Genomic DNA, 25,556 nt, shown 5'->3' with positions numbered 1-25,556 from the left:
GAAAAGTATAAGAAGTTAGATGCTTTTGAATGGGCAAATAAGGACGGTGAGAAGTGGTTTTAAATTAGCAAAGTCTCAAAGTGATAGGGGATTGCTTACATTAGAGATGTGTTTTATCAAATGTATTTGATCCACAGGTACATTTGGTAGATAGGTTTAAGAGTCCTCAAATGTTTTTATCAGCATTCACTCCTAATAAAACTATTGCTTTTGGAAGTCTAAAGTACCATTAGGGACCAAACAGTAACATTTCCTAGCACTTATTATTCTATGGTTTGTGTGATTTTAGGATTGTATTTGACTTTTGTGTAATCTTATTTAGTCTTATCAGTCAAATCAGTTCTTGGATAAAAACTCTAAAACATGTTACTAGAAAGGAATATTATTGACATATCTCACCCTTATCATACTTGGGTGGCATCATGTTAACTGTATTTGTCTTTAAAATTTTTACATTTTCTGTCGTACATTCTTACGCTAATGCCAAAGTACCAATAATTCGATCTTATTTTCTTGACTTGTGTTATAAAGGGAGTCTTAGATATTAAGTCAAATCCCTTTGATTTAGTTCCCTTTTTATTAACAGGAACTGAATTGTGTTGCTTGTGGTAGGACTCTTGGCCCTTTTGTCCATGCAAGTGTAAGGACAAGCTCACTTTCCAGAAATTACAAGTTGGCTGTATAACTCTTAGATCACATCTTTAGGAGCCTTACTTAGTTCTTACTTTCCAGGTCAGGTTAAGTCCTACAGATGTGGCTGTAATCAGGGCATTAGTTCTAAAATACTCCTTAATGTCTTATCTGCTGAGAATCAAGTCTGAACACTGAGATGGCTGGCTGTATTGTAAATTTATGATCAGACTCAGAATAGCACAACTAACTGTTGTGTGGGCAAAGAACATTTGGAGGTAGAGGAGGTAAATATTCAGCTACACACTAACTTTAGACTGAAGTTGCTTTGACTTGATTGAAGTACTAGTTACAACAGAAAAATGCCATATACTTTTTGGAATACTTATAAATATTAGTAAGCACTGAAACGTTAGCTATTATGTGTTAAAAATGTATTCTCACATTTCTGAAGTAGGTATTAATTCTCACTTTTTGTAGATTAGGAAACAGACACCAAAGTAAATTGCCCAAGGCCATGTATCTAGTATATGAGACCCCACGTCTTCTTTTCAGAGTTCATGTCGTGCTACCTTTCAAATTTAAGCCAAGATTTTTATTAAATTCAGGTTTCTAATCAGCTAAAAATGGAAGCATTTTGCCAGTTTTTAGTAGACAAAACTTTACTTTTGGATAAATTTTATGTATTGTGAATAGTCAAATATACAGACGTGATGCTTATACGTGCTCTTCTCTTTTCTATTTTTATCAAGAGGATGAGATTGTAAAGTTTAAAGTATAATCTTGAAATATGTCTAAGTTTTTATGTATAACAAAAGTATATATTTTAATAAACTCATTTTGATATTTTAGTTGCATTGAGTGCCTTAATAAGGCGCTCAAACTCAGGAGTGGTTGCTTTGGAATTTTCATATGGGTTATGGGCATTATCTACTTTAACTCCTATTAAAATATAATATAAAAATATTAAATTCCATTCATCTCTGTTCTCACCAATGAAAAAGCCTTTGATTTTATTGATGCTTTTTTCTACTTTTCCCTTGTATAATCTTGATTTAAAACAAATGATCATACTTGAGTTTTAGGTCTTGCTTTATTTAAGTCCATGCTAATATACTTACATTTTAATGGTTATATTATGATACAGACTGTCTTTGTTGGGTTTTAGTATCTAAACAATATTGCACTGAATTAACAAGGTAATTTTTAATTTTAATTCCTCAGAATCAGTATCTAGAAACTGAATAGCTAGGACAGACTTTTGATTCAATACCAAAATGTCTCCTGAAAACCAAGTGGTTGGTAGCCAACTTATTTCCAGTACCATTGTAATGTTCTTGAGCTAATACAGTGTAACACAACAACAAAAAAAACCCCTTGATAACTTGATGGGAAAACAGCACTCCATCTTAATTTCCATTTATACTAAGGAAATTAATCCTTATACACTTCATTCTTTTTCTGAAGCAACAATAGTGGGTACTTTTTTTCCTTTAACTAATGAGACATCCAGGTTATTACAGACGTATTTGCTGCCCCTTTGCAAGTGTTTTAAACAGTCAAGCACATCAAGTTTTAGAAAAGAATGTACAAAATTTAAATTTTTTTATTCTAATAATTCAGAATGACTGGTTTAAAAAAAAATGTTCTCAGTATTTGGGTAATAAATAGCGATTAAATTACTAAGTGGAATACCTTAAAATTTTTACTATAGTAGCAGTTGGTAGGCTTTTCCATTGTAGGCCAAAGGTCCATGAAAGTATGCTGCGTTTTGGTAACATGATCTAGTTTAGAACTGTACTGTTTATCAAGTAACACACTTAACTCTGCAGGTGGCAGTTTGGGACTAAGGGTAAGTCACCTGACCACCCCCAGACATTTTATTTTCTCCATAGTCTGCCACTTACAAAACTGTCAGTTTCTTACAATCTCCTAGAAGCAGGTATAGAGAATATTTTATTAGACTTGTAACATCTCTTACTTAACAGCATAAAATAGAAGCTAGTTACATGATCCAGTTTAAGAATATGTATTTTATATAACTGATAACTTTACACATAGAAAGTCAGTAAATACAGTCTATGGTGATTCAATTTGAGAAGTCTTCGGTATAAACAAGTTTAGCAGAGTCCTTTAGATGCAATTTCTTTTGGGTTTACTGCAACACTTTTTGTTATATTGTATGTCTTGTAAATTCCAATAAGTCTATCTGAAATCTCAAACATATTATTTCGAAGAGAAATTATTATGAATTGGGCATTTTTTGTTTGTTCCTAAAGAGAAAGAGAATAAATTAGAAAAGTGATACATATATATGTAAATATATAAATCATAATAAACATCTAAGCTTTACTTCCCTGAAATATTTCTTGGGCTATAAATTCAACATGACATTGATAATTAACATGAACAAGAATGACAACATAGATAATTCATGAAACAGTATTTGGATTTGAGAAGAATTTGGGTATTTGGAAGCATGGTTGTCTAGAATTCTAGTGGAAAAAAGATCTAGGAAAAAAAAGTTATAGCTGTGTTTCTGCTACTAATTTACATTATTCCTTTATATTTTACTTTTCCAAAATGGAACTATTTGGCTCAAATAAAGGATGCGGTCTCCTTTAATACCATGGGACGTGGTATTAGAGAACAGGGAAAAAGCTCAAAAGAAAGAATCAAGTCAAAGAATTCTATGTATGACATTTAGGGAAACCATACAATTTTCAGAATGAAAAGCCCTAAATGATTACTTACATATATATAAAATGCAACAATGGAAACATTTTTGAAATCAAGGGCTGCGTCAATCTCATCCATGAAGTACAGGGGAGTGGGTTTGTAGTGGTGAAGAGCAAACACTAAAGCCAATGAACTAAGTGTTTTCTCTCCTCCTGAAAGGTTGAAGATCTTCTTCCAACTTTTCTTAGGTGGTCGAACACTGAAATAATTAAGAAAATCTCAAATTACTTGTAAAGCTAAATTAAGACTTTGTGATTTGTTTCCCATAACTGGCTTCTATCACCTTTCTTGGGAATCTCTAAATTTGCTTTTCACAAATATAAACTTTTGGGGGGTTATTTTATAAACATGTTATTGGAGGATGAACATATAGGAACACCTAACACGAATATAAGATTTAGACAGCAAGCCAGTAAGTAATTCTTGCTATTCTTCCTGTTTCCAATGCAGTTTTTTGCTTTGCAAAAATCCAGATGTTAGATTAAAAATGGCTCGAAAATTAAAAATTAACTAGACAAATATTCTGTAAAATCAAGTATTTACTGTTTGTCTAGAATTTATGTTATAAACAGCCAACATGTAGGCAAACTCTTATTTATGAAATAAAACAAGTTGTAGATCTAACCGTCACATGCCACCCCTAAAAAATATTAAGTTTGGAGAATATGTAGAGAGATGTAACAGAAGAATCCAAAACTCGGTATACAGCATAATTACATACCTGAACATGATTCCTTCAGAGAAAGGATCCAAGCTGTCTACAAGCTCCAGCTCAGCATCACCTCCCAAAGTAAGCATCTGGTAATTTTCCTTTAATTTATTGGTTATTATATAAAAACCAGCCATGAATTCATTAAGCCTTTGTTTCCGAAGATCTTCATATGCTTGCCTAAAATTATCTCTTTCATAAGTAATTTTGTCCAATTCTGCTACCCGTTGTAAATATAATTCTTCCTAGGAAAAGAATGAGAAAAACATCTATTTAACACTACTAATTATATAAAATAAAGGCCACAATTTAGGCTAAGGTCTAAAGAGAATTTCTGACCATTACACACGAACAGTTTATTTGTACCTTCTTCTTATACTCTGCAATGGCACCAAGGTTTGGTTTCATTTCATGACACTGGGCTTCCAAAAGCGCAATTTGATTTGTTACAGAATCTGGGTTCTTGACTGCTTCAAGATCTTCTGGGCTTAGAACTGGAATCTCTTCAACAGGATTGTCTTCTATGGGATGTAATGATATTTTTGAAATCTAAAAGTTTGTTAGATGAGTGTTAGAAAAGGCACAGTATTATAATTCATTGTTAAAAAAAAACCTCACAAATTAATATGACAAATTGCCTGTCAAAATGATATATACCTAAGGAGTGGTGACTAATTTGTGTATCAACTATTTTTCAAAGGACTTAAAAAAAAAAATAGTTGTAGTGTTCCAAGTGTTCGTGTAGCCGTTTGTTAAATCTCTGTTACCAGTCATGGGGTGAAAATGTTCACTAATTCTAACCATTACCCATATTTTTCTGTAATATAATAACTACTATATACTGTTCATTTTGTCCCCTGTAAACCTGAGAAGTGATTATATACCGTGAAATTAAGAATCACAACATACCTCAAAAACACAAAAACAAAAACCCCAACCTTTCTTCACAAAGGATATTTTAAAGTTACATTTAACTAACAGTAACAATTCTCACCTCTTTTTGCCAGTATTTTATTTTAGAATTATGTTCACCAATGTGACCATCTATTTGTTCAAGTTTCAACTTAATACTAAGTGCATCTTTTTGAAGAGCATGTTCATTTTCCTGAATTACTTTTAGTTCTTGAAGTAGGTTACGATGTTCTTTCTGGATCTCTGGTAAGGACTCCTAAAAATCAAGAAATGCTACAGATATAATCTTCTCAAATAGAACAGGGATTTTCACATTACAAAGATGAAGCAGCTAGCAATCTCTCCCTGTATGCCTTCCACTTTCAATGAAAATGTTTTTATTTACAGAAAAGTTACAATACAGTACTCATTTTTATTGTACAGATGAAAGTTAACACAGTTATAAGTTTAATCTATTGAGTGCTTACTATGCAAGGTACTAATGTCACCTAACTCTTAACTGCTTCAAATACCATCCTCTCCCCTCTCCACGTCTTACCTCTGCAGCATTTGTGTTCTTTACAACCTCTGCTGCTTTGTCTTCAAGACTTTTTAGTTCTGCTTTTAAGTCATCTACTTCTTTCTCAGTATCTTTTATTTCTTTCTCTGTGCGAAAGACAGAGTCTTGTGCTTTTTTAAGATTTCTAAACAAGCAAAATCACATATTAAAAATGTGGTAATGTGATTTGTTATTCTGCTTCTGAAAACCTACCAAAGAACTTTTCATGACATTAATATAACATTTTTTCTATCATAGATTTTAAAGTTTATGATTTACTAAAATCCTTGCATTGGTTTTTTATGTTTATACATACACTTGTGGGATGTTGTATATTAAACTCTCATACAAATTAATGAAACTTCCTTATATAAGATTTTAGTGTCATTCAATCTTAGACTATGAAGCAAAATTGTCCATCAAGTTATTATATTCTTGTCATTTTCTTGTCATATTGGAAATTCTTAAATCTTTACACCCATGAAGCTATACCTTCACGTAAATAAATACTTCAGGTCAGGGCAAACAAGTTTTACTGGCGCTGTGAGGGAGGAAATGGGACATACGACAAAGGGGACGACAATGACAACACACACACACACACGAGTATTTTTTCCCTTAATAAAGTTACTGCTACTTTGATAACTGTTTAGGCAAAACGTGCCTTATCTTTGAACAAAAGACACTGCAATAACTGAATAACCAGATAATCGATATACAACTAATGATAATTTTAAGACAAAACAAACAACTGTTCACATTTCAACATTTTTATACATAGCTTTAATTATTTTAGAAATACTTTAATATGCTGAAAATTTAAAAACAAAACTTTTGTGACAATGGAATAATCTAATTAAAAACTTAAGTTAGTAAAACAATTTTGCTAAAAGATCTCATCCTTATTTTCCTAAAACCTAGATCTATTTCAGTGAATCACCATCTACTCCTTTAAGCCAGAGAAATGAAACTCTGACTTCTCTGTCCTCACAACTGGGGAATTATATAACCACATTTTGCCAAGGCATACCTGGTTATCAGTTTTTAAAAACTAGTCATGTGATAAATGTTTATTATAGGTATCCACCTATTAAAATCCTATTAGGTAACATGTTAGATGCACTTAATAAGTAACAGTAACAGAAACATTTAATGGACATTAAATTTAAATATCAACCCCCTTTTCAATGTGATGTAGGGAACAGAAAGGGTAGTATACATACTCTTACCTGTCAGCAGTCTTGATTGCTACTTGGGCTTTAGTAATAGCAGAAGCACATTCATCTAGTTGCTTATTTATTTTATCAAGTTTGTCTTGTTGGGCCTTTAGTTTATGGTTATTGATTTCTATGATAATATTGTGTAACCTTTTAACCTCTGCTTCCACTTTACCAGCTCTCTCAGCCACATTGTTATACTCTGGAAAAAAAAAAAAAGGTAAAATTAATGTTTCTACACTAATGAGCATCGTTTGTTAGATGTAAATCTCTTCAATGTGACTTAACCTGATACATGCAAAAGAAATTTTAGACATTTGAAGAAAAATACCAAAAAAACAAAACCCCAAAACACAAAAACAGAATGCCCTACGTCAAAACAAATGGTATTATATAACAATACGTGGTTAAATTCTCTGGCTCACCTGTGAACATAACTCATTTATCTCTTAATGGCTTCATGCCCTGAAGCTCTTTTCAAAAAGTTTTTGGGGTACTTTCTTGACTGTTGGTCTCAAAATGATTTTTACCCTTAGACAGACCATGTGCCTGACTATGGCCCGTGGTGAAGAAACTGGTTATTTTATTCTGCTAACCTAGAGTTCTCCATATGTGGTAACAACAACAAAAAGTGGGAGAGACAGGATGAAGTGGCACTCTTCTCTGTGCACAGAAAGCTCTAAGTTACACTTCCTAGATTCCCTTGTACCTAGGGTTCAGACATAATTAAGTCCAACTATCAAAAAAAATTCACACAATTTGGATGGCAAAACTGATGAACTGAGCATGTTTTTGCCAGCAGTTTTGGAAAAGTCTGAATTTTCTTGGTGGTGTTGGAGGCTCTGGTGTCCTGTCAAAAGCTTTGTGAATACTGACAGGCAGTGGCATTAACTTTGATGGTGTAGATTACAATAGGTACAATGTGCTTCTGTTGTTGGCAGTTGTAGTGTCATCTTCCCAACTTGATATTTATTTGGTTGCGCTGGGTCTTTAGTTGTGGCAATGTGATCTCTTAGTTGTGGCATGTGGGATCTAGTTCCCTGACCAGAGATCGAACCCGGGCCCCCTGCACTGGGAAGCAAGGAGTCTTAGCCACTGGACTACCAGGTAAGTCCCTCATCTTCCCAATTTGAGAGATGACTTTACAGTTGTAGAAGAGGCAGTATAGTTCCTTTCATGGTTATGCAGAGTAGTTCTAGAAATTATTCTTGATGTTCAAGCTAGAATTTCTTTCTGTAAACAATCTTTTACTCTCTTAAACACACACATCCCACAAATCATATGTGCACTAGGCAGAGTGGATTCTGTTCTTCATATTTGAATCCTAATCACTATACAATATAGGAAGGATGAAAGGTAGCAAAAGGTAAGGAGTTCGAGCTATCAACACCTATGTCTAGAAAGGTAAGCAGAAACGGAGCCAACGTGTTGAAAGAGAATCCCATAAAGCTCCTATGGGAGGTATGTATCAATGCAGTTAGCAAAGGAGAAAGGAGGTAGGATTTGCTGAGAGGAAAAGATAAGATAAAGACTTAACTGTTGCTTCCTCTCAACTGTCTCTTCTCTCCTGTTAGGCAGGTTGGAATTTCAATATTCTCCAAATCTCACAACTTACTATTTATCTTTTTTGTCCTACGTTATCAGAGAATTCTTTAGTCTGATCTTTAAAGCGCATCTAGTGAGTTTATTTCCAAACTCTAGTTTTTATATTTCTGAGATCATCACTTGGCTTAAAAAAAAAAAAAAAGGCAAAACAAAAACCCTGCCCTTTTTTGGTCTTCTGAGTCCCCCTTTCCCCTAAGGATACTAAGATACTGTATTTACTGAAGAAATTGTTTTGCTCACAGTGGCGATGTTCTCTGTGGTTTAGGCTGCCTGTGTGCTTAGCTCCCTTGTGAGGCAGAGCACCAGCTGCTGTGGGGTCTGGCATCATGAATTATACTGAGGGATGGGCCACGTATGCAACTAGAAACGGTTCCATCCTTCAGAACATCTTCCTTATTTTCACGTACCTAACATGCATTAAAAAACATTTTTTCCTATCTATAGTAGCATGTCTATTAGAAGTAGGGGGGGGGGGAGTCAAGGAAGGGAGGGAATAGGGGGATATGTGTATAAAAACAGATGATTGAACTTGGTGTACCCCGCCCCCCAAAAAAATGCCAATGGACTAAATGCTCCAATCAAAAGAGCATTTATGGTGGATGCTAGGACAAAAAAAAAAGACCCACTTATACCCTGCTTAGAAGAGACTCACTTCAGAGCTAAATACACACACACACAAATTGAAAGTGAGGGGATGAAAAAACATATTTCATGCAAACAGAAACGACAAGAAATTGGGGGTAGCAACAGTCATATCAGACAAAATACTTTCCCTTCTTTGTGGAATTAAAATGGGCAAAGGATTTGAATGGAACCATCTCAGAAAAGAGACACAATAGCTAATAAGTACAGAAAAAGATGCTTGACATCATTATTCAGTAAGGAAATGTAAATGAAAACCAAAATGAGATCCCTCTTCACACCCACTAGGATAACTATAGTCACAAAGATGGAAAATAAGTGTCAGCAAGGATGTGGAGAAATTGTAACCTTCATACATTGGTGGAGGGAATATACAATGGTACATTCACTTTAGAAAATAGTTTGGAAGTTGTTCAAAAAGTTGAACACAGAATTACCATATGACCAAAATTCCATTCCTAAGTATATATCCAAGAGAAACAAAAGCATATCTTCACAAAAAAACAAAAACAGAAACAACCTGTACTCTAATGTTCATTGTACCATTCTTCATAATAACCCCCAAATGGAAATGATCTAAATGTCCATCAATTGAAAAAATGGATAAATAAAATGTGGTGTACCAAAAAAAAAAAAAAAAAAAAAAAAAAAGTAGGAGGGGAAAACTAACATCATATAGTCTATGATTTTGAAGTCACTATTTTATACCACCTTGCTCCCCTTACTCTATTCTCCACATACTAGCCAGAGATTTTTAACATCTAAGTGTAAGAAGAAATACAGATATGCTTGCAGAAATGGGCTTCCATATTAGACATTTACAGAGCCTACTAATAATAGCCAGTATTTCCATGAGAGGAGTTATAGATGAGGCTCCTAATAAAGTCAAGGATTCTTTTTCAAACAAGAAACAAATACAGATTCCTGTAGTCTCTCTGTGAAAGTGTTGCTATAAATGACCCCTAGGCTCCATCAAAGCAATCACAACAAATATTGTAGGTATTCTGGAGAAGGAGTAAGGTGAAGTCCCTGTGTCTGCAGGAACAAAATAAAGATCCAAAATAAATGCAAGGGAAAAAAAAGTCCTGTCAGATTATGTTACTTCCCTGTATATCACTCTCCACTGGCTTTTAATTTCACCTGCAGACACGGCCTATAAGGCTCTACATTATCTGGATTCTTCCAACGTTTACCTCTAGCCATTCTGGCTTCCTCTGTTCCTAGAAACTTCTGGCATACTCCTTCCTGCCCCAGGGTTTCTACTTACTCCTCCACATGGACTGCTCTTCTCCTAAATATCCATGTTTGCACTCATACATTGGCTCTCTGCTCAAATATCTCTAGCAGTGGCCTGTCTAACCACTGTATCTATCTGAATCTCAATCCTGTCCTATTTTCCTGGTTTTACTTCTATCACCTAGCACCACCTGATACAGTAATGCAATGTATTTATTAGCTTCCCCACAAGTGTGAATTCCTTGAAAAGAGGGACTTTATTTTGTTCACTGTTAGATCGACAGCACCTAAAACAGTAGATGCTATTTGAGTGAATGCCTCAATATTAAAAATGTAGATACATGACCACAAAAAATAAAAACAATACAGGTATTATTAATATTCAGTGTGCATAGTGGACATCTGTCTGCTTACAATCTCTTACCTCTTTTTCTTTTGGAAGAAAACTCCCTCATTTTTTGAACATTTCAATAATTGTTCCAATTCCAGTCCACCTCGTTCTTTGGGATGAACAAACATTATCTGCCTTCCTTTGCTCATGAATCAGACTATAATAAAGATCTTTCTTGAAGACATGATGAAGGCTCACTGTGTTTGCTGGGGTCACTAAGATACTGTATAACTCACCATTACCTCCTCCTGCAATAAGATGCGTATCTATGTTTCACTGAAGCCAATGTGGATAGAAGCAGGGCTGCTCAATAGTGCATGACCAGAGGATTTAATGTCAAAGGCAATTCTGACTATGAGCCTATGAACTAATTTCCTTTCTTGCTTAAAGATTTTGGTAGAACACTTACATGTTTTTATATATATATATATACACATAGAAGAAGAAAAAGTTCTGAAAGGAAAAATGTCTTTTAAGTTCTCAAAATAACTACTATCTTGAAGGATTCTTAGGAAGATTGGGCCAAAGTATACAAAATATAAAATTAAGAGCATGGGTATCATAATCAGACTGCCTTGTTCCTGAATTCCAATACCACCACCATATGCTTTGTGACGTTGGGCAAATTATATAAACCATTCTGTGCCTCAGTTTTCTTATCTGTCAAATGAAGTACTTAATTTACAACCTTCTGAAAACGAGATAAAAATAAAAACCATGAGACAGAGTGGCCATGTACATAATATATGAAATCTACTATTTTTTATTCTACAAACTGCTATCTTAAACATTCCAAACCTGTTTTTGACCATAAAACGGGGAAAAAAGTCTGTATCCTTAAAACATACCTGTCTTGAAAGCACTAACATTTTCTTCTAGCAATTTCTGCCTTTTTTTGTCAGGGGCTGTAGCAAGTACATTAGCTTCAAGTTCCTTAACTTGGATATTCAAATATTCTTCTTGCTCTGATAAACGCTACAGAAATGTTTTAACATTTAAGGTCAGTATTTTAACTTACTAACAATAACATTTGCTTTAAACATTTTGAATTTTTTTAAAAAGGTACTTAAAATCTTTAAGAAAAAGACAAAAACTAATGGCAAAGGGCAGAAAACATGAGCAACTAATATAAAAATTGAAAATGGCCAACAAAATACATGAAACATATAAATTCATTATGAAGACAAGTTAAAATGCTATTTTTTAATATTTACATCAGTGGCAAAGTTACAACAAACTGGAGTACCCAGTGTTCAAAAATTATTTGCATATGCTAGTAGTAGTAAATGAATTAGAACCGTCTTTTTGAGAACAATTTGGTGTTATGTGACAAATGCTTAAAACACTGTACACATACTGGGTAATAATTATAATTTTAGGACTCTAACCTAAGGAAATAACTGGATGAGTGTATTAAGTTATGCACAACAAGGATATTTAAAACAGCAGTGTACACAGTCAACACAGAAAAACATTTGTCAAATTGTGGTACAAAGTACATGGTGGTACATTTGCAAAGTAAATGTACATTGGCTTGGAAAGAAAACTAATAAGTGAAGAAAAGTTAATAAGACTCATTAAAAATCCATATGCAAATTTAATATGTATATCAACATCTACCATATATATAAACACATACATGCAAACTAGAGGCACTAAAAGTTGAAGGACATACATAAAAATTGAAGGTGATAATCTTTTCGATATTTTCTAAAAACTGTTTTCTGGTTTTGTTGTTTTAAAGAGACTGTGGGCATGCACTGCTTTTTCATAGTTAAGAAAACATTCCACTTTGGAAAGAGAATGAAATAAAGGGTCACTTAGTTGTTACAGGAAGACACATTTCTCTGGAGTACAAAATGGAAACCAGAAATAGCTGTGGCTGGAGCAACACTGTGACAGGGCATTCATTTATCCATTAGTACTCAGGGAAACAAAATCAAAATCAACAGATGGGCCTCACATGTAGAGACCCACCCTCCTCCTCCCTTATATTCTAAAATTATAAGCAAACAGCAAAATACTTCTGCCAAATTGTTGTTGAATTCCAATAGTTTCAGCTAATATTGATTTAAAAAAGTACCTGGATGCTTGCAGTGAACTTTTCTAGTGTGTTCCTCATTTCTCGTTCACTATGCCTTAACTTAACTACTGCTTCTTCCAGTTGTACTTTCTGTTCCCGAATTTGCACTGCTTTTTGCGAGTCTCTCTGCAACTGTGATTCCATTTTATTTACCTACAAAGAATACCAGTGAAATAAGTTTACTCCGAGTCATTTCAGGTTAACAGCATTTTATGAATAAAGAAAACCCAAATTTCTGATCTTAAAGACTACAAACAAACCAAACAACCCAGTTCCAATCCCAAAGTCTAAAGCTTAGGAGATGGTCAACTAATTTCTGCATCAAAGAATCAGATGAAAAGATAATTTTAAAAGTTGTATAGTCAACTATTATTACAATGATGGTATACTACGCAAATATTTAAGTGAAAAAACAATTTCAAAATATGAAAAAAATCAAAGTACAACTCTTTGGAAAAAGCTAGGTATCCAGGACGTCCAAGTACATGTTTTTAAGGAAGAAAAAAATATAGTGTTCTGAGGGTGATAATGGAACATAGCAGTTTTTCCTGTGCATTTTGACATTCTCTTATACTTTCGGACAAATAAAATATTTTGAAATAAAACTTGGAAACATGAATCAGAAGTCTTTGCTATATTTACAACTTAAAGAATTATTCTGAAATAGAAAAGGTAATTATATAATACAGCAGTAACTATGTGAAGAAACAAATGTCAAACAGTAAGTAAATGGTTAAATAAATTATGATATGATCCAAGTGTCATAACAGAAAGAGATATATGTTGAGCATATAACTTTTAGTTGATATACTTTTAGAAATTTAACAGGTTTCATATAAAATTCCACAGCTTATATATTAGTCATTTAGAGAAAATTCAATCTGTTAATTAAGAATTTGATTCCAGTACATTTACAACAGCAGAATTTTATAGTATGTTGCATATCAATAAAGCTGCTTTAACAAAAATGTCTTGACTAATTCTGTACATGCTCACCTCTTCTTCTGAGATTTCAACAACAACTGATGAACCCATCCTTCCTTTCATTACTTTGCTTCCACCGCCAGTCATTGTACCTAGAGAACAGAGGAGAGAAGTCAGACTTAGATGTCTCCCCCAACAAGATTAAATAAACTCAATGGCAGAAAACAAAAACAAAAACACATTACCTGACTGTTCTATGATTTGTCCCTGTAATGTTACCACTCTCCATCTTCTATCTTTTTGATATGCTACTCTTGTGGCTTGATCTAAGTTGTCAGCTACTAAGGTATCCCGTAAGGCAAAGTAAAAAGCTTGGCGAATTTCCTCATCTTTTACTTTTACTAAATCAAATAACCGAGGAGTATTTTCAGGAGTTTGAATTTTGGTCATTTTCTTTGCCCACACTGCCATCTAAACATAAAAAAGAAAATAATGATAATAATATACACAAAAAGATAGTTTCTTTTCGGTATCATTTATAGAATACACATGTATTAAACAAGGACACATGCAACATTCTGCGTATCTACATAATTATTACTTAACTGCTGTTTTAAAAAGGAAGTTATTGTAAAACTATATTCACAGATGACATGATCTTATATATGTAAAAATCCTGAAGAATCCATACATTAAAAAAACTATTAAAACTAACATGAATTCAGCAAAGTTGCAGAATACAAGATCAATATGCAGAAATCAATTGTATTTCTATACACTAGAAATGAATAATCTGAAAGAGATTAAGAAAATTCCATTTATAATATACTAAAAACAAAACAAAAAAACCAGGACACTCTTGATTAATTAAAGAACAAAATTAAAGGACTCCTGATTTTAAAGCTTACTACAAAGCTACAGTAATCAAGATCAGTGCAAGGACAGACATATAGATAAATGAAGAGTCCAGAAATAAACCCTTACATTTACGATAGGTTGATTTTTGACAAGGGTGCCAAGAAATTTCAATGGGGAAAGAATACAAATGGTATTCTAGAACAACCCGATAGTAGAACTGGACCCTTACTTTACACTGTATTATAAAATTAACATGGATTAAAAAACTAAATGTAAAACCAGTCCAAAACTAAATCCATACATAGTATGGATTACATAGTAGTTTCTTAGATATGACACTCAAAACACAAGGAACTAAAAGTAAATAAACTGGGCTTCTGGGACTTCCCTGGTGGCGCAGTGGTTAAGAATCCACCTGCCAATGCAGGAGACACGGGTTGGATCCCTGGTCCGGGAAGATCCCACATGCCGAGGAGCAACTAAGCCTGTGCGCCACAACTACTGAGCCTGCGTGCTGCAACTACTGAAGCCCACAAGCCTAGAGCCCATGCTCTGCAACAAGAGAAGCCACTGCACTGAGAAGCCCTGGCACCGCAACAAAGGGTAGCCCCCACTTGCCACAACTAGAGAAAGCCTGCGCATAGCAACGAAAACCCAACACAGCCAAAAATCAAACAAAACACCAAAAAAACCCCTGCTGTCTAAGTTTTGTGCTTCAGCAGACACCACCAAGAATGTGGAAAAACAGCCCACAGAATGGGAGAAAACATTTGCAAATTATGTACCCGACAAGAGACTTGTATCCAGAATACGTGAAGAATTCTTACAACCAATTAACGAATGAGCAAAGACTCTTAACAGATTTTTCTCCAAAGATAAACAAATGGCCAATAAATAAGCACGTGAAAAGTTGCTGCACAGAAATCTGTGTACATGAACGTTCATGGCAACATTAACCACAATAGCCAAACATGAAAACAACCCAAATGTCCATCAACTAATGAATGGATACACAAAATGTGCTACAGCATATAAGAGAATATCATTTGGCAATAAAAAGGAATGATGTGCCGATACAACATGGATGAATTTCTTTTTTTTAAAAAGAGCATAGAGCAAACTTATTTTTGGCTGTGCAGCATACAGGACCTGAGTTCCCCTACCAGGGATCGAACCCATGCCCCCTGAAGTGGAAGTGCGGAGTCTTAACCCCCGGACTGCCAGGGAAGTCCCAACATGGATGAACTTTGAAAACTAGGTTAAAGAAACCACAAAAAAGGTTACATATTATATGATTTCATTTACACAAAACGTCCAGAATATGTAAATCTAGAGATAAAAAAGTAGATTAAAGGTTGCAGGGGAGATGGAGGGGTGGGAGAATAAGGGGTGTGTATGGGGTTCCTTTTTGGGGGTGATGAAAATATTCTGGAATTAGACAGTGGTCATGGTTGAACAATCCTGTGCATGTACTAAAACCCAATGAACTATGTATTTTAAAATAATGAATTTTATGGCTGTGAATTATATTTTAGTAGGTGTACTTTCTTTTTTTAAAAAAGTAGTTATTGATGATGGAAGTTAGAAATGCAAACCACCAGTCACTATAACATTGGAATGTATATTCCTTTAGGGGAGGTAGTACAAGAATTTTTTTCACAACCATGTAACCCCAGAGCCTAATATATTTCTCAAAACCTAACAGGTGTTCACTCAAATAACTATGAAGAAAAAAAGCTAGGATTCAAAAATCAAAAAACACCTGGCACTTAAAAACTAAATTACAGGTAGATTATGAATACTCACCTTATCCAAACCTATAAAGGTTGCAACTCCAATATTCTGTCTTTTAAGGAAGTTTACACATTCTTGGGCTGTATCAATAGAATCAACAACAATGTAGTCTAATGCATGACAACAGGATGAAATAGCAACATCGTATTTTTCATCAATTGCTCCCAAGTCCCCCTAATAATTAAGAGGAAGGGGTAAAAACAACGCACAGTTAGTAAGGAATTAAGCACAGGACCATTTTATTGCTAATATATTTCATATAGATTTTTCAAGTTGCGTTTAAAGTAAGAACTATACCTATATACGGTTTAAAAAAGTACAAAAAGGGTACACAATGAAGAATTTAAGTGTCCCTCACATTTAACCTTTCTCTTCTGCAGAGGTAGTCACCACTAGAGTTTTTAATTCACTTTTTTAAAAAAAACTTACGGATATACAGAGTTTGAATTTTTAATGAGCACAAAATGAGAGAACTGTTTTCACTCCATGTAAATGAAAACATATAATGTGAAGATTTGAAACCTAAAAGTATTATAAGCAAAATAACTTCTAGAATAATAAAACTCTGAGTTATTGAAAGCCATCTAAGATTATATAAATCTGCTTATCTGTCTATTAATAAATTAGCTAGCCCCATTTCCTTCCAGTCGCCCTCTAGCCATGGGCACAGCTCTCTTCCTTCTTCAGGCTCAGAAGCTCAGGCTTCAGGTACCCACTATCCTTAGCCTTGGGTTTTGACGTCATCCCTTGTTGATCTTCCTAAACTCTAGCCACAACCTTCAGTATAATGGTATAAAACCCAGAATATAATTTATCAAATTCCTTTTTTAAAAGAAAAAAGCAGTTTTGTTAAGTTTATCACTAGAGTTGGATCATATCAATATCAATTTATCACTATAATTATCCAAAATTAAAAAAAAACCCAAAACTATTGTTAACATGAAAGAATCCATACCACGAAGAATTTTATCATGCCCGAGTGTAAGAGCAAAATGTTTAAAAACATCCTTAAAAAGAAAAGTAAGTGTTATTTTATATACAGAGACACTTAATATACAGTTCTCTAAGTCAAGGTAAGAAAATTATAATGTATGAGAAAAACATAGTCATTTATAAATAAATTTATAATGTATGAGAAAAACACAGTCATTTATAAATAAATTCACTTTACCAATCTTCCATATATTCCTGGAATTCTGCCAGATTTTTTTTCTTGAATTATTGCATCAAGGACTTTCCCCCTACTTCGATTCATTGCTAAGGAACTCTTTGCTTCTTCAACTTTTTGGAAAAGATCATGAACCAAACTTTTAAAATTTATTTCCTCTTGTGTAAGTTTCTGAAGTTGTTTTTCTCTCTAAAGGTGAAAATAAAGAAAATGAATCCCAGAAGGATACACCCTATCATAGCATAGAATCAGCTGTGATATCTAAAAAAAGAAGGAAAGGCCAATAATAAACACTTGAACCAGAACTAAGCTATCACATTGCAACCGCTGGTTTGACTTTGAAAAACATGGATGGGTTTTCTATTTTAAAGGGGGCATAAATCATTTGGGTCAATAATAAGGAATACAAACACAATATAGTCCTAGGAGCAATGCAGTGACTGACAGAAAAAGAAGAGCAAGGGTTGTGGAAATCCCAGTCTGACACCACACAGTTATGCATAAATGTGTCCTAATTGTTATATTCTCACACTAGGCAAAAACAGATCTCAATACAGGACTCTAGATATGGGTGACTGGGCAGGGCTATGTTATACTCTGCTTTGCTTTCCAAATAAAAGGAAATTTATTATATAGCATATATTATTATAGCTAATTAAAGGAAAACAAACAACAAAAAAAGCACAGCACTGAAATGAAGGACAGCATGATGAGTGGACAGTATTACTGCTATACAAAAATGTCAGGCTGCCAACGAGAGGAACCACACATGCACACAAAGATCCTAATTCTGAGTTTCTCAATATCCAAGTTAGAGCAGCCATTTTTCTGACATTCTTCATTTCCTGGCTTGAAATTATTACCTCTATTACCAGTCATACTGGTTTAAAGTAGTGATAAAAGCTCAAAGTTACAGATACAATTTAACCAAAAATAAACTGAATCACCAGGAAGATACAAGTAGTCACTGAATACAACTTAAGTTTACATTTAAATTCTACATAGCCATGAAGTTCTCTGATGACCAGGCAGTGTTCATTTAGTAAAATGAAAAAGGCTTTACTTTGTGTGTAATTTCTCTTCAAGCAGCATTTTCTATTGCCATCTTGCCTAATGATGCTTTGGAGATTAACATTATGAAATTCCTTAGATGTCTAATTCACTCAAGAATGGGACAGGACATCGGTGAGCTAAGCCAGATGCTTTGATTGGTTTAACAACTTGCAGTTCCAACAAAGAAACTACATTCATAAATTCAAAAGCAGAAAAAATACACTAAGATAGTTGACTTGCGTATTTGTTCACACACATACTTACATTTACTTGTGATTTTCCTTTACCACTGCATAAGCTGTCTACACTTAGATTCAGGAAACCAAAAATTCTTTGTGTAAATTATTACCATGGGAAATAATGGTGGCAGCGGTGATATTATCTGCTGTTTGACACTTGAGGGGAGAATGCAGTTTCTTGGTAGTCTCAATTCGTATCAGATAGAATACTGAAATATTAACCCCATTCTTTTGGGAAAGATTACACTAAACAACAACAAAAAAATCTATGTACCAGTCACTTCAGATGTTGAGATTAAAAAATATATATATGGATGTAAATATAAAAATAAATACAACTGGGCTGATAAATAAGAAAAGATTTACCTCCTTTAGTTCATGTTCAGTTTGAGGGAGTTTTGCCTCTATATCTCCAATTGCAGTTTTCCTTTCTTTGAGAGTCTCAGAAGCTGCCATTAGAGCTTCCTTGGCCTTACTTAATTGAGACACTGCAGTATTATGACGACTAAGATAGATATCAAGTTCTGATTGGGCTACATCCATCTTTGAACGTGCTTCATTTACTGATTTGCTAAAATCCATAAGTTCTTTCTCTCGACTCTGTTAAAATATGATAGACCCCATTAAATCTGAAATATATGTGTTTTCAAACCTAAACTGAAAGGGAAACCATACATTTTGAATTTAATAGATTCTAAAATCTCACAAGTGGAATGGACTAACAGTTTTTGCCTAGTTGTGAATGTTCACAGTATATAGCCTTTTCCCAACTGATTTCACAAGAGCTTAATGAGGTAGATATCATACTAATATCTCAATTCAGAGATTAAAATGACAAAAAAAGAGTGGTTGGAAGAGGAGAACAAAAATTTGGATCTAAACTCTAGATTCCATGGTCTTTCCATATAACTTTATCTAAAATGGTAAGGTATAAGGACTACTCAGCAGAAAGTTTCCTCAAGTATATTTATGTTGGAAATCTTTTTAAGTTTTAGAGGTAGGGTGAGGAAATCCCCAACCCAAGACATAATTTGATGAGTGAGTAGAAATTTGACTACTGTAGTTGACTGTGTAGAAAGGATCTACTTATTAGAGTAATGGCATAAGAAAAGCCCATACAAACGCCTAACCCTTTCATTTCACACACAAAGCAATAGGGCCAGGAATATAGGGTTACGTCCAAGGTCATCAGTTTAAATGTTCGATGGTAAAAATCACACACCCTCGTGGGCTATATTCGAGGCACTATTCTGAATGTTTTGTACATATTAATTCCTTAACATAACAATCCTACGAGGTAAATATCATCATTATGCCCATTTTGAGGAAACTAAGTTCAGAGTTTAAATAACCTGCTCAAAGTCATGCACTCACTCCTAAGCGGCAGAGGCTGTTTTTAGCTCCTACATCATGTTGAGGAATAAAGATACCTGGATACAAGTCTAGGCTTTGTCACTAACATAGAATGTCAAGGCACACAAGAGTACTCAATATACATTAGATGAACAAATGTGAAAATCTGTATCTATAAAGTATTCCGTTAGGAAAGCAACTGTATTATCCTTCACCATTTTGTAACACGGGCATTCTACTTATAAAGTCTTGTAGTATGATATTAGAACATACTTCAAAACAGAATCAATTTAGTCTGTAAAGAAACTCCAAAACACTTCATTGAGGTATAATTAACAAAGGAATTACATAATTGACTTAAATAATATAAGTCAATCCAACTCAATTACTGTCATCTTTTAAAATATCTATTTAACATGCTCAGTGTTGTCTAAAAGGCTATGGAGAACATAAACAAAGGTAGCTAAACTTTGTGCTTATAGTCTTGTTGGGAAGATAAGACATATCGATGTGACAACCTTACACTCCCCAGTTTTAATAAAGTGCTAAAATAATAATAATAGCTAATGTTTAGTAATTCCTTACTTTCTAGGCACTTTATGTAAGTATACACACATTTTATTTTCACAAAGATTCACAAGATGGGTAATATTTTCTCCCCCATTTTGAGGAATATAACTTGGAGACATAAGAACCTGAACAAGATAAGAGAGAATAAGTGACTGATCTAGGATCTGAACCAAGAACTGACAGAAGAGCCATGGTTTTAAAACACAATAGCTACAGAGATGGAGAAAGAAAGGAGATGTCAACCTATGCTTAGTGTAGTCCCAAGCATTTACAGGTAGTAACCAATTAAATCACCAAGAAAATAATTTAAGAAAAGATGAAAAAGAAAACTTGATGATTAATGTTTAACAAAGAATGGCACATAAAACAAAGTATTTGACGTGTATTTTCTTCTACCACTATAAGTTCTCATTCTAAGTTAACTTTTTCTTTTAAATGAGAAAGCAGAAAACAAAAAAGGGAAAGAGTCTAGGCTGATCATTTTTAGGACTGTTAGATGTTAAAAGTCCAAACTTTTTCTTTCAACAGTTCATTTTTTACTATTACTACAAAAACAATCTTCAAGATTAAAAAAAAAAGCCACCAAAATAAACACCAACTGATGAAGAAATCTTACTTCTTTTTCTTTCTGAAGCCCTTGTGTTTCCTGTTTAAGGTTATCCATAACTTCCTTTAATTTTTCTTCTTCTTTTTCTTTTTCTTTCTCAAGGGCATTGTTTCTAGTTGTTGTCTCAGTTATGATATTCTCACTCTTGGCAGGAATACTTTTAAATTCTTCAACCTAAAATTATAAAATAAAGTTACTAGGAGCATGTACCTTTAGGCTATCCAATACCATCAATATTTGACTTATTTAAAGGCATTTCTCAGGACCTTCTAGATCTTTGTGGTTTTCATTGTAATTAGGTTTGAACCAGTTAGCTTTAGAAAGTACTTCCTTAACCATCTGCTGCAATTTTTGTATTCTCTCAGTCTAATGGTAAAGCTAATTCTAGGAATTCCTAAATCCTTGTAAGAGATAATTCTCCCTGGCTAGGCATTAGATCTTTCTTCCTCTGTTCCAACTTTAGGCTGTAATTATCCTTCTTCACCTATGAATATGGTTTTAGTACATGGAATTCCTTAAAGTACCCCTCACATTACAACTTACCACAAATTACCTTTATACCCCCTAGTCTCCCTCAAATCCTAAGATCTCTCCCAACTTTACCCTTCCAGAGTCACCAGTAGGACTAATATTTTATTTCATTAATACTTTCCAGTAGTAATCACTTTTCTATAGTTGATGCCTAAAGGCTAATATCCCTACTACAGTTACATCTGGCTTAATCACCTATTTAGGAGTTAACTATCATATCCACGATATTTTGTTTATTGTGATTATCTAGTATCAGAGAAATTAAACATTTCCCAAAATGGTGTCCCTCAAACACCAATTCACATAAGATGTGTTACTGTACTGAGCATATTTTGTGAACAAATGCATTTCAAATAATGCTTAAAGGGTAAAGCACAGCCTGTCATAACTACCATGTAATTATATGGTACAAAACTTTTTTGAGGAGGGGGGCTTTAGATGTCGCATCTATTAGTATCTGATTAAACTATGAATATAGTTTGAAACACCCCAAATTAATTGATTTATTAAAAGAGTCTGGCTTCTAGCGAGTTAGGCATTCTGGTCTATAAACTTCATCTTTTTAAAAAAAGCTCACACTAGCTAATCAACCCCTTGCTGTAAATTATGAACTTCCCCTTCCCTCCTTTTCAAGGGGAAACTCCTGCTGATACTCTTAACTTGATTTCTGTAGACACAGGTAGTATTTTTACTAGTCTATGATACATAGCCAAAAACATCTTTTTAAACCATACACTCTAGGAAGAAGAAAATTATTTTGTCACCAAAATAGAATCGCTGATTTGGTAAATATTTTCCCAACAATGTATATCAGAACATAAGCTCTAAAACTCAATGTCAATGGAAGTAGGATTTCCCTTTGGGGGAAAAAAAATCTGGTTCAGAGATAAATCCTGAAACACAACATTCAGAATCCCAACTCATTGTCTTAGCTAAGTAAGGGGAAAGAACATTCATGAAAAATAATAAAAACTGATATCCAGACATGCAATTTTAATAATTTCCCCCCTATAACCTACCTTTTCTTTATCTTTTTGAAGTTGTTTTCCCAGTTTTTTGGCTTTACTTGTAGCATGTTTTAATTTTTCCCTAACTTGAACATCTTCCAAATCTAGTTTTGTAAATTTTTCTTTGTTCTCCTCTATAAATTTTGTAATTTTATTCAGCTTCCTAGCAAAGTAAGAAAATTATCAGTCACAATTTTGGATATTCCGATGTTTTAAAGCCAACTTATATACCTTGCCTGGTTGTAAATGTATCCAAGTTCTTATAAGGTAGGATCCTAATACCACCTGTTTCAAGCTGACCCTCCCATCCACCCATATTTGAGGGAGCTTTAAAATGTGTGATTATGAGAGTTATTTTGTCCTTCTAAGCTGGATTGGAAATAGTGACTATGATATCTAGGTATAGAGAAATCTGACCATAAATAATGAGCAAAATTCATTTTAAAGAATAAAAAAGAAAACTGCATAGCTAAGGGACATTGGTGTCAGTGAAAATTGCTATGAGAAAAGTAATGATAAAACTTTAAGACAGCTAACCTATCAGGTTAAATGCTTATTTTTGCTATGATATTTTATGTTATTATGTTCTGCCACTAGGGGGTAGCATCCTCCATTATTTTAAAACGAGCGCTGAGTACTCAAATCTGAGGATCATCAACTGGATGAAGGACAATTAAGTTTTTTGTTTGCAAAAGAAGACCATTTTATATGCTGGCAAATTTATTATACTCATGTGCTGGCAGTAAGTTTATATATAGACACCCATACATGTAATAAAATGAAACTAAATAATCTAAATACTTTTAGTACTTTCCAAAAGATTATTACTTCTCTACATCTTTTATAGCTTTATTCTTAGCTTTCATTTCGTTTGACAGTATATTGCTCTTCTCATTAATTTCTTTGGTATCTTCATGAATTTTTTCCTTTTGAGTCTCCATTACAGCAATTCGTTTCTGCAGATCGTAACTAGAGTGAGGAAAAAAAGATATCAGAGATCCTAAGATACCATTTCTAAAATTCTTTAACATTTTAGTATAAAATCAGGTGGCTGGAATTAGGAACAAAATAGGCTCCATATAAACAAAACTAGATCTGCTGTTATATGAATTCAAAAGAACGTGTATGTGAAACTATTAAGCATACTAATACTTGGAAGCCCACCTCCCAACTTAAAGTAGGATACTTAAAAGTCAACTTCAATACTATGGTAAACAACACTAATTTAATGAATTCATCATACAAAACAACTTATAGAATTTAAACTTCAGTCTTCACATTTCTCTAGTATAGGAAAAAAGGGCTCAGACTCAATGTCAGAAACTAATACAAAAATTGATAAATTAAGGTACTTACATGTAATATTGACAAACGTGATTCTTTTTTCTAAATATTTCATTTTCCAAGGTAAGAAATTCAATGGCTATGTTTTTCTCTCCTTCTAAGGCATCCTTTTCCTTTTCTACCATCTTAACTCTGTTTAACTAAAAAAAGTTAAAAGTGTAGAGATTGTTCATATGAAGTGTATTTGAACAACCTGAACTTAAAATATGCCAACATTAGATAAAAACATATAAACTACATTAATAAAACAATGTTCCCCTGAAATGCCAATAAGAAAAATATAAAATTCAACCTGAAATAGTACACTTTGCTTGAAAAATTATGATCTATTATAACTTGAATATCTGGCTCAGGAAAATCTGTTAATCAGTAAATGAAATATTCTGGTTTACAACAAGTCTACAGAAGATTCACCTTCTCTCCTCTGTGTTCATTTAATATTTCAACTCTCCGACACAAGACTTTAATAGGTTCGTTCAGCCGTCCACAACCAATGATATCTTCTAAATATTCAAGCATACCCTCATCATGTTCAGTTTGGCCTTTTGGTTTCATCATAGCAATTTGTTCAACTTCACCCTTTAAAAAAAGTAATATTTCAAACTCATTGCGTTATGTTTATCTACATCAACCTTAAGTGAGAACTAGAAACAGTCAATTAAGTCCAATAGTAATGAAGAGCTAAATGATTTAAATCAGTAGCTTAAAGAGATTTAGTAAGATAAAAGTAAAAATGCTCTCTCCACTGATATTCGTAAGAGTTTTAAGCAAAATTCAGTAAGGTATTCATACAATCTACAATTCAACTGTTGTAGCAACATTTCAACTATTAATAACATAATTATAGCTCCTATTCTAAAACAAAGAATTTTCAAAAAGACACCTCATGGTTAAACTGTAGCAGGAATCCTGTCCCAAGATGGTTAATATTATTAAGGTTTCTCTATAAACCTGGTATTGAGTTCCTCAACAAGTGCTGGGCTTTATAAGAATATCTCAAACTTAATGTTCTAACTTTCTAAAAACAAGACCATTAAGTGAAAAAGGAAATATTACTATTTCTCATGGTAATAATATTAATAGAAGAAATCCAGCTGACTGGAAACTAAAGGTCCTGGTACACACAACATTGGAAAACTTTTGCTTGCAGTCATTATTATAACAACTTTTGAACTATAATTAAAATCTTAGATTAACATTACATATTTGTATTTATGCAGTTTAATTACAAACAGAAAAGAAGAAAAAACCCACAATCAGTAACTTTCAAGGCTGACTGCCAGGCAACCATTTAGTTTGATGGGGAAGAAAATTTTTGTCTGAACATGCTCAGACAAAATGCTACTTTACTTCACACCAGTAGGCTGCTTGTACTCTATATTATTACAACACAAGAAAAGGGACAG

General features: G+C 33.5%; 1 protein-coding gene across 2 annotated transcripts in view; it reads right to left on the bottom strand.

The window, feature by feature from the left end:
- Window positions 1-1,693: 1,693 nt before the first annotated feature.
- The window catches only part of SMC4 (structural maintenance of chromosomes 4), a 34,324-nt gene continuing 10,461 nt past the window's right edge, over window positions 1,694-25,556 (bottom strand). The window contains exons 6-24 of one of the 2 annotated variants that reach the window (XM_057737839.1): window positions 24,565-24,729; window positions 24,163-24,290; window positions 23,635-23,775; window positions 22,819-22,969; window positions 21,278-21,442; window positions 19,105-19,338; window positions 17,450-17,635; window positions 16,291-16,452; window positions 13,872-14,097; window positions 13,699-13,778; window positions 12,703-12,855; window positions 11,468-11,594; window positions 6,758-6,947; window positions 5,529-5,673; window positions 5,073-5,246; window positions 4,445-4,627; window positions 4,091-4,323; window positions 3,385-3,568; window positions 1,694-2,903 (exon numbers count right to left, since the gene is read on the bottom strand). In XM_057737839.1, coding sequence (XP_057593822.1) covers window positions 2,751-2,903; window positions 3,385-3,568; window positions 4,091-4,323; window positions 4,445-4,627; window positions 5,073-5,246; window positions 5,529-5,673; window positions 6,758-6,947; window positions 11,468-11,594; window positions 12,703-12,855; window positions 13,699-13,778; window positions 13,872-14,097; window positions 16,291-16,452; window positions 17,450-17,635; window positions 19,105-19,338; window positions 21,278-21,442; window positions 22,819-22,969; window positions 23,635-23,775; window positions 24,163-24,290; window positions 24,565-24,729 — 3,180 coding nt within the window. In that variant the 3' untranslated portion in view covers window positions 1,694-2,750. Of the gene's footprint in view, window positions 2,904-3,384; window positions 3,569-4,090; window positions 4,324-4,444; window positions 4,628-5,072; window positions 5,247-5,528; window positions 5,674-6,757; window positions 6,948-11,467; window positions 11,595-12,702; window positions 12,856-13,698; window positions 13,779-13,871; window positions 14,098-16,290; window positions 16,453-17,449; window positions 17,636-19,104; window positions 19,339-21,277; window positions 21,443-22,818; window positions 22,970-23,634; window positions 23,776-24,162; window positions 24,291-24,564; window positions 24,730-25,556 lie in introns of those variants that run through there. The other variant, XR_009054206.1, reaches the window with a different exon arrangement.

This window comes from Hippopotamus amphibius, chromosome 6 (genome assembly GCF_030028045.1).
Source record: "Hippopotamus amphibius kiboko isolate mHipAmp2 chromosome 6, mHipAmp2.hap2, whole genome shotgun sequence".
Taxonomy (NCBI): Eukaryota; Metazoa; Chordata; class Mammalia; order Artiodactyla; family Hippopotamidae; genus Hippopotamus; species Hippopotamus amphibius.
Note: the sequence above shows the minus strand (reverse complement) of the source record. Positions and strands in the feature narration are given on the sequence as shown.